At 47.8% G+C, this 14,668-nt stretch overlaps 1 protein-coding gene across 1 annotated transcript in view; it reads left to right on the top strand.

Moving 5' to 3' along the window:
- The window catches only part of LOC145353815 (N-terminal EF-hand calcium-binding protein 1-like), a 136,409-nt gene extending 123,339 nt beyond the window's left edge, over window positions 1–13,070 (top strand). The window contains exons 11-13 of the mRNA XM_080204645.1: window positions 54–131; window positions 2,707–2,798; window positions 11,276–13,070. Coding sequence (XP_080060771.1) covers window positions 54–131; window positions 2,707–2,798; window positions 11,276–11,310 — 205 coding nt within the window. The 3' untranslated portion in view covers window positions 11,311–13,070. The remainder of the gene's footprint in view (window positions 1–53; window positions 132–2,706; window positions 2,799–11,275) is intronic.
- Window positions 13,071–14,668: the final 1,598 nt, after the last annotated feature.

The raw sequence follows: 14,668 nt of genomic DNA, 5'->3' as shown, positions 1-14,668 counted from the left end.
GTAAGTTTATACCTTGTGTTAGTTTGATATTTGATCTGTTCTTTCCCATCCAGCATCTCGGTTCAGAAGCTGGGAAATGAGACCTGCTTCATAGTGTATGAGTTCTGGAAGGACAGGACCTCGTGGAGGAGGTAAGACCATTATTACTGATCCAGCTCAGAGCTGTCCGAAAGCGGGCCAGGTTTTACTGCCGGTGACAGGTTTCCAATCCCGCCCGCTAAGGAATTGCGGGACAAGACCACGCAAAGGCCCGCTGACCTGTGGTGGGATTTCTCGGTCTTGGGGTGAGTGTGGCTGGAAAATCCCACCTTAGTTTTCTGCTTCCACAAGTCAAATAACAAAGCAAAAATAAAAGGGGGCCAGAAATTCCCACAACAATACCAGGCCTACAGGTAGCCCCAGAAACCACAGCCATACACATGGGCCCAGACAGATAGTCCCAGAAACCACAACCCAGACAGGTAGCCACAGAAACCACAGCCATACACATGGGCCCAGACAGATAGTCCCAGAAACCACAACCCAGACAGGTAGCCACAGAAACCACAGCCATACACATGGGCCCAGACAGATAGTCCCAGAAACCACAGTCCAGACAGGTAGCCACAGAAACCATAGCCACACACCTGGGCCCAGACAGATAGTCCCAGAAACCACAGCCCAGACAGGTAGCCACAGAAACCACAGCCATACACATGGGCCCAGACAGATAGTCCCAGAAACCTGAAATACATATGGATCCAGACATCAGACATCAAGAACCAGACACATACATAGTCCCAGACAGCAGATCTATGTTCTTTGGAATGCAAAGAACTTGTATAAATAAGACTATCGAGCCAGTAATTCTAACATACTAAATTATGGCTAATATTTGTATTAATACTTATTATTAATAGTGCCACGGTGGCACTGTGGTTAGCACTGCTGCCTCACAGTGCTGGGGACCTGGGTTCGATTCCCAGCATGGGTCTATGTGGAGTTTGCACGTTCTCCCCTACACGTAACACAAATAAATAAACACATACGCGGGAACCCTAAACCCAGATGCAAAAAGGTAGACACTGACTTCCTTCATTTGTATAGAAAGAGTCTATTCATGCACACAGCTCCATGTTCAAGTGCACGCTCACAATCGGAGTGGATTACGTCAGAGCTCACTAAAGGGATGGTGTTATCAGTGTCTGTCTGGCAGTGACGGTCAATGACGTCGCAGAGTGATGAAGCATGTTCTGTTTATCTTATACCATGATGTGGAGATGCCGGCGTTGGACTGGGGTAAACACAGTAAGAAGCCTCACATCACCAGGTTAAAGTCCAACAGGTTTATTTGTTAGCAAAAGCCATTAGCTTTCAGAGCGCTCACTGCCCCTTCGTCAGGTGAGTTACCTGATGAAGGGGCAGCGCTCTATAACAAGCAGCTTTTCTCTGAACACATTACTCACACACTGGGGCACAGTTCAGGGGATAAGCTATGAATCTGTCAGAGAGACAGCACTCCACTGGTAGCTTCTATGCTGATAGCAATAAATTGTTGGCAGTTTTCGTGACGAAACGGACAAAAGAACAAAATAGAACCAATTTCACCTCCAGCTGACTGGCCACCAGGAAACAGAATCATCCGTCACTCAGAGACCACTGTTGCCAACTCTCCAGGATTGCCCTGGAGCCTCCAGAAATTGAAGATACATTGCCTTGATGACGTTTATTTATTAATGTCATAAGGAGGCTTATATTAACACTGCAATGAAGCTACTGTGAAAATCCCTTAGTCGCCAGACTCCGGCGCCTGTTCGGATACACGGGGGGGTGGGGGCGGGGGGTTAGAATTTAGCACGGTCAATGCTCCCTAACCAGCACGTCTGTGGGGGGAAACCGGAGCACCCGGAGGAAACCCATACAGACATGGGGAGAATTTGCAAGCTCCACACAGACAATGACCCAAGCTGGGAGTTGAACCCGGGTCCCTGGCGCCGTGAGGCAGCAGTGCTAATCATTCTGCCGCCCATATTGGACGCAACACCAGAACTATGAAAATCCCAGAGGTATTCCAAAGAGAGTTTCCTTTTCATTTCCTTTGAACGCTTCAGTTTATTAATTCTAATTGGAGACGCAGTGGAGGGCAGCACAGTGGCACAGTCGTTAGCACTACTGCCTCACAGTGTCAGGGACCTGGGTTCGATTCCGGCTCAAGTCACTGTCTGTGTGGAGTCTGCGCATTCTCCCCCTGTCTGCGTGAGTTTCCTCCGGGTGCTCCAGTTTCCCCCCACTGTCCAAAGATGTGCTGGTTAGGAGGATGGGCCATACTAAATTAACACTAGTGTCAAAGGGATTAGCAGGGTAAATATGAGGGATTACGGGAATAGGGCCTGGGTGGGACTGTGGCCAATGCAGACTCGATGGGCCGAATGGCCTCCTTCTGTGCTGTACGGATTCTGCGAAAGACTGATTCAGTGAGCTGGGGAAAATATTCAAAATAGTGCAGATGTTGGAATCTGAAACAAGAACAAAAAATGCTGGAAAATCTCAGCGGGTCTGGCAGCATCTGTAGGGAGAGAGAACTGAAGAGAAGGAGAAATACGTTGGACATTAAACTGTACGTGTGAGGGTTTGTGTGTAAGCTCAAATTTTGTAACAATTGTGAAGTCAATTGTGAACCGTTCGCACTGATTTACGGGATACTAACTCAATGTGTGGAACCCACAGCCACTTGCAAGCAAACTACAGCAAGGCTTTCCAGAGAAACAATGTGGACTTCCTGGAGACACCAGAACTCATGACAACTATGCTGCTTCCTGGTAAGGCCCTATCGCATAAGAGGTTTCACGGTATTCGCTGAGGTGACCTCAAGGGTGAATCCTAAAGTATAGGAGGGCCACATGTAGGATCTAGAGGACAACTGAGGGATGCTGCATGGTCAGAGGTGCCATCATTCAGTTTAGCTGTTAACACAGGCCTTGACTGAACTCTCAGCCGGGTCTAAATGATCCCCTGGCACATGTCTGAGAGTAAACAGGGGAGGTCCACTTCCATCTCACCACAATTTCCCATAGACACTGTACCCCATCCAACCCCTTTTCCAGTAGACACTGTACCCCATCCCTCTCTCTTCCCACAGACGCTGTACCCCTTGCAACTCCCCTTCCCACAGATCCCGTACCCCCATTCTTCTCCCTTCCCATACATACTATACTCCATCCAACCACTCTTCTTACAGACACTGTACCCTTTCCAACCTCATTTCCCGCAGACAATGTGTCCTATCCAACCCCTCTTCCTACAGACACTGTACTCCATCCAATTCCGCTTCCCACACTGTATCCCATCCAACCCCACTTCCCAAAGAGACTGAACCCCATCCAACCCCTTTTCCTCCAGACACTGTACCCCATCCAACCCCTTTTCCTCCAGACACTGTACCCTATCCAACTCCCCATCCCAGGTGGCACGGTAGCACAGTGGTTAGCACTGCTGCTTTACAGTTCCAGTGACTTGGGTTCGATTCCCGGTTTGGGTGACGGTCTGTGTGGAGTTTGAACATTCTCCCTGTGTCTGCGTGGGTTTCCTCCGGGTTCCTCCTACAATCCAAAGATGTGCGGGTTAGGTTGATTGGCCATGCTAAATTGCCCCTTAGTGTCCCAAGAGGGATTAGTGGGTAACTATGTAGGGATACGGGGGTAGGGCCTGAGTGAGATTGTGGTCAGTGCAGACTCGATGGGCTGAATGGCCTCTTTTTGCATCATATGGTTTCTATGATTCTATGGCTGTACCCCATCCAAGTCCCCTTCCCATAGACACTGTATTCCATCCAATCCCTCTTCCTACAGACACTGTACCTCATCCAACCCCTCTTCCTACAGACAACTGTGAACCATCCAAGCACCCTTCCCACAGACACAGTACCCTTTCCAAATTCCCTTCCCAGGATAATTAAGGACCCCACGCACCCGCACATTCTCTCTTCCACCTTCTTCCTTTGGGAAAAAGACAAAAGTCTGAGGACATGTACCAACCGAGTCAAAAACAGCTTCTTCCCTGCTGCCATCAGACTTTTGAATGGATCTATCTCTACACCCTGGCTCTGACTATAACACTACATTTACACTCTCTCCTTCCCTTCTCTGTGAACAGTATGCTTTGTCTATACAGCGCGCAGGAAACAATGCTTTGTGACAATAATAGCAAATCAAATCAAATCAAAATGAAATGAAATCAAGTCCCCTTCCCAGAGACAGGTGAGAACAGCTGAGCGTAGATGGATTTGCCCGAGTGAGGAGGATAGCTTCTTGAGGGAACAGAGGACAGAAGGAAATCTATTACAGTGCTATGGATCAGAGGAGGCCTGGGGCAAAGGGAATGATTAGGATCCTTTTGATTAGTTCACTCTGCTATCAAAGTCAAATCTTTTTGATGCACTACGCACTGAGCTATTTTGCCACCTGTACCAACAGTGCCTTGATTTAAAAAAAAATCCTAGTTTTCAAATCCCTTCATGACCTTGTTTCTCTCTATTTCTGTAACCTTCATCAGTTTACAACTCTCCAAGTCTCTGCATTCCTCCAATTCTGCCCTCCTCAACCCCTTCCCCCTCATTTCAGTCACTTTGACAGCCCTGCCTTCAGCTGCCTTAGCCCCAAATGCTGGATCAAGTGTTTCGCCTTTCTATCTTTTTGTTCCTGCTTTTCAGATGTTTCTTACCACCTACTTCTTTAACCAAACCTTTGGTCACCAATTCTTCTTATCACCTTCTGTGGTTTAAATAAATGTTTGACAATGGATGGGATACTGTGTCTGTGGGAAGGGGAGAATTTACTGTGGACAGTTCTGGGTCACCGTATTATAGAAAGGATATTATTAAACTAGAAAGGGTGCAGAAAAGATTTACTAGGATGCTACCAGTACTGGATGGTTTGAATTGTAAGGAGAGGCTGGATAGACTGGGACTTTCTTGCTCTGAGTGTAGGAGGCTTAAGGGTGATCTTATAGAGGTCTACAAAATAATGAGGGGCATAGATCAGCTAGATAGTCAATATCTTTTCCCAAAAGTAGGGGAGTCTAAAACTAGAGGGCATAGGCTTAAAGTGAGTACAGTGAGGGAGAATTTATCATGGCCAATGCACCTAACCAGCACGTCTTTCGGGCTGTGGGAGGAAACCCACACAGACACGGGGAGAACGTGTAGACTCAGCACAGACAGTGACCCAAGCCCGAACCCAAATCGAACCTGGAACCCGGCGCTGTGAGGCAGCAGTGCTAACCACTGTGCCACTGCGCTGCCTGCATTGCATGTTTCTCATGAATTATATGAGTCATGCAAAGAGGGAAGTTAACCTTCTCGCACTAGCATCTAGTTTTGATCATTTTCATCAGGAGAGATACAAAAGGGCCCAGAGGGGCAATTATTTTCACTCAAAGCGGGGTTCGTGTCGGGAACAAGCTGCCAGAGGTAGTAGTAGAGGTGAATATAATTTTGTCTCTTAAAAAGCATTCAGTTGCATGGATAAGATGGGTATAGAGGGATATGGGCCAAACATGGACAATTAGGACTAGCTTAGTAGTTAAAAACTGGATGGCATGGACAAGTTGGGCCGAAGGGCCTGTTTCCATGCTGTAATCCTCTATGACTCTATGGGCCCTGTTTTACCATTTTGATTCTAACTACTGCGCGGACTTGAAACCGGGAGTGTTTCGGATCCGACTTTTAGACCTGTTCTCAGGCGCTCCCCCCCCCATACTCTGCCTGAAAAAATATCAGCGATTCTGAATCGTGGTGCAGAGGCCAGGGTTTAACCTGCCCAAAATCCTGCAACTCTGATTGGAGCCTACAACTGCGCACGCGCAGAAAGAAAAAGATAGAATGTGGCTCCCCTGCCACATTGCTCCCGGGCTGGATAATGCCTCCCCCTGGCCCCCACCGACATTGCCCCACCTCCACAACATTACCAATCCATTTATCCCCACACCCCCTCCACCACCCAGACTGATCGAGGGCCCCTCCACCTCCCCCTCACAAACAGAGTGGCAGCAGACCCCCCCCCCCCACCCTTTCCCCCTCACTGATCTCAGGCAGGGTGGCAGCAGACCCTCCTTCCCTCCCCCTCATCACCGATCTCAAGCAGAGAGCTGTCGGACACTCGGCACTTAACTCCTCACTAACTGGAGCACCCGCATTGGACATTTGTAGGGCGTGTCTGTTCCACGCAGATTCCGAATAGGTGAACGCAGTGGTAAAGGGGGATGTGCCGGTAAGGTTGGGCGTGCAGCCCGTTCAGTCAATTTAAGTGAATGCAACTGCATTTAAATAGCCACTTACGGACCTTGGTAATAGGGGCAACTGGCGCGGAGGTGGGTACAACAATGGAGGGAAGTGGGAAAAGTATGTATTAATGAAGAATGAGGATCAGGAAAGTGAATCAGAATTTAGGAACAATGCACATTTGGGAGGTCTCACCCAGCGATGCCACCTTCAGCATCTCATAAATGGACAAATTGAATTCCATGTTTCTGTATTGGAATATTCTGATTGTATCGAGGAAGATCTCTCTGGCAGTTACAGATTCCTTTTCCTCTTAATTCTTATCTCGAGTTCACAAACACAGAACTTAAGAAATTAACAGTAAAATACCACAATTAAACACCACAAACTTGTTCGACACAAACTGAACCCCACTCAGATGAAACAAAATGATTTTTCTTGGTCCTGTATCTTACTACTTTTCTTAATTTCAGTAAGATCAAACAAAATGTAGCCCAGCAGGGCGGAATAGGGTGATGAAAATGGTCGAAACTAGATGCTAGTGCGAGAAGGTTAACTTCCCTCTTTTGACCCGTATGATTCATGAGAGATGTGTAATATGGGCGGCACGGTGGCACTCAGTGGTTAGCACTGCTGCCTCGCAGCACCGGGTCCCGGGTTCGATTCCCAGCTTGGGTCACTGTCTGTGCGGAGTCTGCACGTTCTCCCCGTGTCTACGTGGGTTTCCTCCGGGTGCTCCGGTTTCCTCCAGCAGTCTGAAAGACGTGCTGGTTGGGTGCATTGGCCGTGGTAAATTCTCCCTCAGTGTATGTGAACAGAGTGTGGTGACTGGGGGATTTTCACAGTGGGTGATCGGGGCTGTCCATGAGGTGGGGGTGAGGCTAACCACTGAGGGAGGGTTGGGGAAGACATTGGGAGGCCGGCAATGAGAGGGGGCAGTGTCCACGCGACGATCTTACTGCGAGATCAGCACACCCGCAATGGTGCGCTTCTGATGCCGGCCTCTCGGGTCGGATTAGGCCCAACCCCCGCCTCCCCAACCTTGTGGTGTGTATCCCGTTGAAGTGGTGGAGGCTGCCTCGCTGAATATATTTAAGACGCGGGTTGATAGGTTTTTGATAGGCAAGGGGATTAAAGTTTATGGGGAGAGGGCCGGAAAGTGGAACTGAGCCACGACAGATCAGCCATGATCTTATTGAATGGCGGGGCAGGCTCGAAGGGCTAGATGGCCTACTCCTGCTCCTATTTCTTATGTTCTTATCCCCCCTGGGGGGGGGGATACTCTGTAGCACAGAACGCCAGAAAATTCACCTGACTAAATGCACCCAAAAAGTGAGCGGGGAAATCTCGCTCACATTGCAAGAAACTTGTGCAACACAAACTGGACCTCAGTCAGATGGAACAAAATGTTTATTTTTGTGGTCCTGTATCTTAGTACTTTTCTTAATTTTGATGATGTGGAGATGCCGGTGTTGGACTGGGGTGGGCACAGGTTTATTTGTCTTATGTGGAGATAAAGAAGCAACATTCAGAAAACTTGTGCTACCCCTCACCTTATGAAGGGTAGCGCTCCGAAAGCTCATGCTACCAAATAAACCTATTGGACTTTAACCTGGTGTTGTGAGACTTCTCACTGTTTCTTAATTACAGTAAGTGCAAACAAACAGAGCAGAAAACGGTGATGAAAGACAAGCGAGAAAATCTCTCATTTTCCCCACCTGTTGGACACTTAGTTTTCTTTTTAAAATTAACATAGCAGTGTCAATTCGCTATGACAATGGGTGAATGAACACCGCTCAACAAGCAAGAGTGGTGGTGAACACTTCAGCGGTCACGGGCATTCAGCCTCTGATCTTCGGGTAGGCGTTCTCCAAGGCAGCCTTCACGACACACGACAGCGCAGAGTCGCTGAGCAGAGACTGATAGCCAAGTTCCGCACACATGAGGACGGTCTCAACAGGGACCTTGGGTTCATGTCACACTATCTGTAACCCCCACGACTTGCCTGGGCTTGCAAAATCTCACTAACTGTCCCGGTTGGAGACAATACACATCTCTTTAACCTGTGCTTAACCCTCTCTCCACTCACATTGTCTGTACCTTTAAGACTTGATTACCTGTAAAGACTCACATTCCAACTATTACTTTGTAAATTGAGTTTGTGTCTTTATATACCCTGTTTATGAATAGAACTCCCATTCACCTGATGAAGGAGCAGCGCTCCGAAAGCTAGTGGCTTTTGCTACCAAATAAACCTGTTGGACTTTAACCTGGTGTTGTGAGACTTCTTAATGTGTTTACCCCAGTCCAACACCGGCATCTCCACATCAAGGTTATATTGACCCAGCGAAGTCGTACTCACACCTAAAGTTCCCCCTTTCTACAGTGGGGTAAATTCCCTAGTCCTGCTCGCCGGGGGAATCAATGTGGGTGGGATGGGCAAGTTCAAAAGTCCTCGGGCAGGAATTTTCAGGCTTGGGACGGGCACAGATGGAAAATTCTAACCAGTGAGACTGCCCACAGCAGAGGATGACAGCCAAAGTTGCAGGAACATCTATCGAAATAAGAGGAGGCCATTCAGCCCTTCAAACGTGTTCCACCATTCAATAGGATCATGGGTGCTCTGTATGCTAACTTGTTGTAAATCCGGATCCCTGAATACTCTTGGCTTAAACAAAATTGACCTTTGATCTGGTAACCTGACATGGGGAATTAGATTACTGTGCGTACATGCAGAAAGATATTTGCATAAAGTCAACTTGTTATTGTTAATAGCTATTTGGATTTGGATATCAGACATCTACACATCTATGTTTAACTCAAGATGTGCGTATTGCTTCCGATTTCTACTTTATTCCCGTCAATGATGTTATTGTTAAGAGCTTGTCGTATTTGCATTTACATTCCTGTGCTTTAAACTGTCCTCTGTGTTACTGAGAAGTGTTGCTGTTGTCCTAAAGGTTGTGAGACGTGTACAAGTGCACTGAATTTTCCAGAGATCTCCCTGTTTCTAGCACATCCTACTCCGCCCTGAAGGATGGATGACTGATTGAATTCTGCTAGGATTTGAATATACGGACTTGGGTGCAATTAAACTGAAGGTTCAAACTATCCGACCTTTAAAAGTAACTCTCCTGAACAAAGCTATAGAGGTTTTAGATTGAGAATGGGGCTAAGTGGAAGAATAGAGGCAACATAACTCATATCTTGAATCTATCCTCACTGTTACAAAGAACAAGGAAAATTACAGCTCAGGAACAGGGCCTCCAAGCCTGTATCAACTGGACTAAAGACCCCTACCCTTCCGGGGACCATATCCCTCTATCCCCATCCTATTCATGTATCTGTCAAGACGCCCCTTATAAGTCACTATTGTATCTGCTTCCACTGCCTCCCCCTGGTTACGTCACCTGTGAGTGCTTGTTGTTGGCAGTAACCAGCCAAATGAAAATGTGAAAAAATTGGAACACTTCACTTCAAAAAGCTCACAGTGCCAGGGACCTGGGTTTGATTCCAGCCTTGGATGACTGTGTGGAGTTTGCACGTTCTCCCCTGCGTGCTCCTGTTTCCTCCCACAGTCCAATATGAGGGAGTTAGGTGGATTGGCTATGTTAAATTGCCCATTAGTGTCCCAAGATGTCGAGTTAGGAAGATAAATGTGGGGTTATGGGGATAGGGCCTGGGTAAAATGCTGTCATAGTGCAGACCTGACAGGCCAAATGGCCTCCTTCTGCATTGTAGGGATTCGATGATTAGGTCAGGGGTCAAAATCAGAATCTCTTACATTAACCAAAAATCACCATTTCTAAACATGTGTGGGTGAGGTGGTGGGGGAGGAGAGGGGATGGGGGGAAATGGCCCGTTGGGTATATAGTTAAAGAGTTGAGGATTATTAGAATTCTCTAGCTTCTCAGTTGCCTGAGTAATTTGAAGGGAGAGGTGGACAGATCTTTAATTAATAAGGCTTTGAAGGGTTATTGGTGAGCGAGCAGTGAAGTGGAGTTGAGACCTTGAGCGTATTAAATGGCGGAGCAGCCTCGAGGGGCTGGACTGCCTACTCTTGCTTCTAGTTCTCACGTTCTTATGTTGAATAGGTTCAAGACAGAGGTTGTTAGTATTTTTAGGTATCGAGGGATGTGGGGATAGTGCAGGAATTTGGGACAGAGGGAGAAGACTAGCCATGATCTTGTTGCGTGTTGGAGTAGGCTCAAAGTTTGACTCCATTTCCTATTTGCTATGTAAAGTTAAATGTAAAAGTTTGTTTATTCGTCACAAGTAAGGCTTACATTAACATTGCAATGAAGTTACTGTGAAAATCCCCTAGCCGCCACAATCCGGTACCTGTTTGGTTCAATGCACCTAACCGGCACCTCCTTCAGAATGTGGGAGGAAACCGGAGCGCTCGGAAGAAACCCACACAGACACGGGGAGAATGTGCAAACTCCACACAGACAGTGACCCGAACCAGGAATTGAACCCAGGTCCCCGGCGCTGTGAGGCAGCAGTGCTAATCACTGTGCCACAGCGCTGCCCCTTGCGTGATGGACTGGGCTTCTGAAGCCCAGTCCATCACGCAAACCAGCCTCCCAAGCATCGACTTTGCCTACACTCCTCGCTTGGGCAAGGCTTGTAAAATTCCACCCGAGGCTAACGGAGAATTCTGTTCTGTGAGCCTCGCTGCCCCAATTCCGGGGTGGGCATCCCAGTAAAATCCTGGCCACTCTCTTTCACCTTCTTCCTTCGGGAAAGAGATACAAAAGTCTGAGGTCACGTACCAACCGACTCAAGAACAGCTTCTTCCCTGCTGCCGTCAGACTTTTGAATGGACCTACCTCGCTTTAAGTTGATCTTTCTCTACACCCTAGCTATGAGTGTAACACTACATTCTGCACCCTCTCCTTTCCTTCTCTGTGAACGGAATGCGTTGTTTGTATGGTGCGTGAGACTTTTCACTGTATACATGTGACAAAAATGAATGAAATGAAATCAAAACAATATTCTTATCTTTATTATTTCCAGCGTCCTGGTGGATTACGAGCAAAAACAGCAACTGATCCCTTTGCTTTTGAAAGCATCACCATTCTTAAGGATCTCTCGTGAATCATCGTCCTCAAGACTGGTTGATGTTGCCTCCGGATCCAATGGATAAGATCCAAACCTGCTGCCGCCAAGCAGATCCTTTTAGACAAGTCGCATACTCAATGACAAGTAGCTACAATGTATTTTGGTTGCTGAAATAATTTATTGTGAAATGCAGATAGGGGTGCAGTTGATCTGTGATCCCAGTGTGATGACTAAAGATGAGTTACGTTTACCTGTTTGCAGTCACTCCCCACCCCTGCTCATCCCTTTTCTTGTCACAATTTTGAACTTGGTAGTGATGTCAGAAGATCACTCACACCCGACGCTGATGTTTAATGAGCCACCTCTGGCCCAGTGCGTGAAACGGAAACATCCCCCAGCCTTTGGGACTGGAGCGCTCGGGGCCGAGAATAATATGATCAGCTCTTTCAAAGAGTCAGCACAGGTACGGATGGGCCAAATGGCCTCCTTCTGTGCTACGCAACTCTATTATTCTAACATTTATCTTATCTTTGTGTAAACGTTGGCAGGTGAGCTTGTATGCATGGACAGTTATACACTTTGACTTTGCAATTATACTTTCCTCTCTGTCTAACCCATCGACATCTGTACGGAACGGGTCCCAACTGTGCCAGACAAATAAAATGTATGGGGTAGTAGGGAGGGAGAGGGATGGAGGTTGGATCCTGATTTATTTATTTTAGTCCAAGTCAGACGGTCTGCTGTTTATCTGCGTGTATTGGAAATACAGCTATTTATTTGCTTATCGCACCAAGGAACAGACTCCACTCTAGACTAATCAGACTCAGAGCTCCCTCACAGCACCAACAATGACCCCTCAAACAACCCCTGACCTCCTCCCTCCACCTCACAAAGAGGGCGCTCTGAGTCTCCATCATGGCAATGGTCAGGTGGTGAGATGCAACCTGTTGTCTGCCCACCTGTGAGATACGAAGAGTGAGGCTCCGTCCACAATGTCCCTGACATCCGGGGTTTCTCCTGTTTCACCCTCCTCCTGACCACGTGTTGTAGGGTGGCACTGCGGGAAGCCTGAGACCCCAGTTGGCGGAGAGTGTGTGGCACAGTGAGATCCCAACCAGTGAAGTGGGAGGTAAAGATTTCTGATAGACAAGGGGAATTAAGGATTATGGGGAGCAGGCGGGAAAGTGGGATTGATCCACTTCAGATCAGCCATGATCTTATTGAATGGCGGGGCAGGCTCGAAGGGCTAGATGGCCTACTCCTGCTCCTATTTCTTATGTTTTAAAGCCATTCTGGTCTTTCCCCCCTACAAATGCTTGTTGGCAGGAGCTGCCTGAATCAACAATCAGTAGCTACAGGGAGGATAGATCCATACAAAAGATCCATTCATTGCTCTCTCAGTGGCTTCATACCGCCTAGAGGCTCTTTATGATCAGTCGGTACATGTTTATTCCTGAAGGATTGCTGTCGCTGCACTCACACCAAGTCCCATTCACCCAACACCCCTTTGCACACTGACTACATTGGCTCTGTCTCTGAGACAACACATGGATGTAAAAAATTCTCACCTTTACACAGACTCCAGGGCCTCCTCTTCATTCTTCTAACCTCCTCCTGCCCCAGAACAATTCAAGATGTTTGCGTTCCTCCAGTCCTATCTGGCTCCTTGTCCTTTCCCAATTCTCATCGGTGATTGTGAGTTCTGCTGACACGGCGCTAACCCTCTCTCTCTTTCTCTCTGCCTCTCCGCACCACCCCCCCCCCCCCCACCCCACCCTCCCCCTCCTTTATGACACTCTTTAAAACCTACCTCTTTGACCAAGCTTTTAGTCACCTATCTCAATATTTCTTCACGTGGCTTGGTGTCAGATTGTGTTTGATAATGTTCCTGTGAAGCGCCTTGGGATGCTTTACTAGCTAAGGGGGCTACATAAATGCAGATTGTTGTTGTTGTCTGTGAGCACGGAGGGGAAATGTCCCCCCTTTAGTTGTACATTTAATTTTAAGTTAAACCATGGTGGAATGGGGAGCGGAAAGAATGCAGCAGATTGGAACACTGCGTCTGTAATCTGGTCTCGAAAACACTCCTAGTCAATGGGACGAAAGTCAAATTAATTTAGGGGGTTAACTCCCTATTCCCAGGGTATGTGCTTTCATGATCCAGAGTTGGATGTAAACTCACACTAAATTGGCAGTGTTAGTTGGGTGGCACAGTGGTCAGCACTGCTGCCTCACAGCACCAGGGACCCGGGTTCAATTCCCGGCTTGGGTCACTGTCTGTGTGGAGTCTGCACATCCTCCCCGTGTCTGCGTGAGTTTCCTCTGGATGCTCCGATTCCTCCCACAGTCCAAAGATGTGCTGGTTAGGTAGATTGGCCATGATCAATTGCCCATTAGTGTCAGGGGGACTAGCCAGGGTAAATGTATGGGGGGGGAGCGGGTAAGGCCTGAGTAGGATTGCTGTTGGTGAAGACTTGATGGGCCGAATGGCCTCCTTCTGCATTGTAGGGCCTCTATGATTCTATTCAGTGACGTCTTAGGAAAGTTGCCCCCTCCAGAGGCAGGTACTCCTCTGCAATTGTTCTCTTCCCAGGTTCCAGGTTCTGTTTATGTCGGTCTTCAGCCAGAAGCTGAATCCTGAATCTCCGTCACTCTAATCATATTTTAGAAAGCTGATAGCCAGCAACAAAGAGACACACTTTAGAAATTGGGGGCAAAGGCAATGCTGTAGGGCAGCTTTACTCATAACATGCATCTACTGTCAGTAGTGGTTAGCACAAGCTGCCTCACAGCGCCAGGGACCCTGGTTCGATACCAGACTCGGGTCACTGTCTGTGTAGAGTTTGCACATTCTCCCCGTGTCTGCATGGGTTTCCTCTGAGCGTTCCCGTTTCCTCCCACACTTCAAAGATGTGCAGGTTGGTTTGATCGGCTGTGCCAAATTGCCCCTTACCCTCCAGGATGCATAGGTCAAAGGGGAAAGTATTATGGGATTATGGGAACAGGGCTTGGGGTGGGATTGTTGTTGGTGCAGACTCAATGGGCTGAATGGCCTCCTTCAGCACTGCAGGGATTCTATGAAAATAGAAATCTCCCCCAAAAAGCTATTGCGGCTGGGGGTTCCATTGAAAATTTCAAAGCTGAATTTGCTTGATTTTTTTGTTAGGTTATGGATATTAAGGCGAGTAGAACAAGACAGGCTATTAAGATATAGATTCACCAAAGGGCTAATCACAGCACCAGGCATCCGGGTTCGATTCCCGCCTTGGGTCAACATCTGTGTAAAGTCTCCACATTCTCCCTGTGCCTGCATAGGCTTTCTACAGGTGCTCCAGTTTTCTCCCACAG

This window comes from Carcharhinus amblyrhynchos, chromosome 16 (genome assembly GCF_965287045.1).
Source record: "Carcharhinus amblyrhynchos chromosome 16, sCarAmb.v2.hapA, whole genome shotgun sequence".
Taxonomy (NCBI): domain Eukaryota; kingdom Metazoa; phylum Chordata; class Chondrichthyes; order Carcharhiniformes; family Carcharhinidae; genus Carcharhinus; species Carcharhinus amblyrhynchos.
The sequence above is the reverse complement of the archived record's forward strand: the minus strand, read 5'-3'. Positions and strand labels throughout refer to the sequence as shown.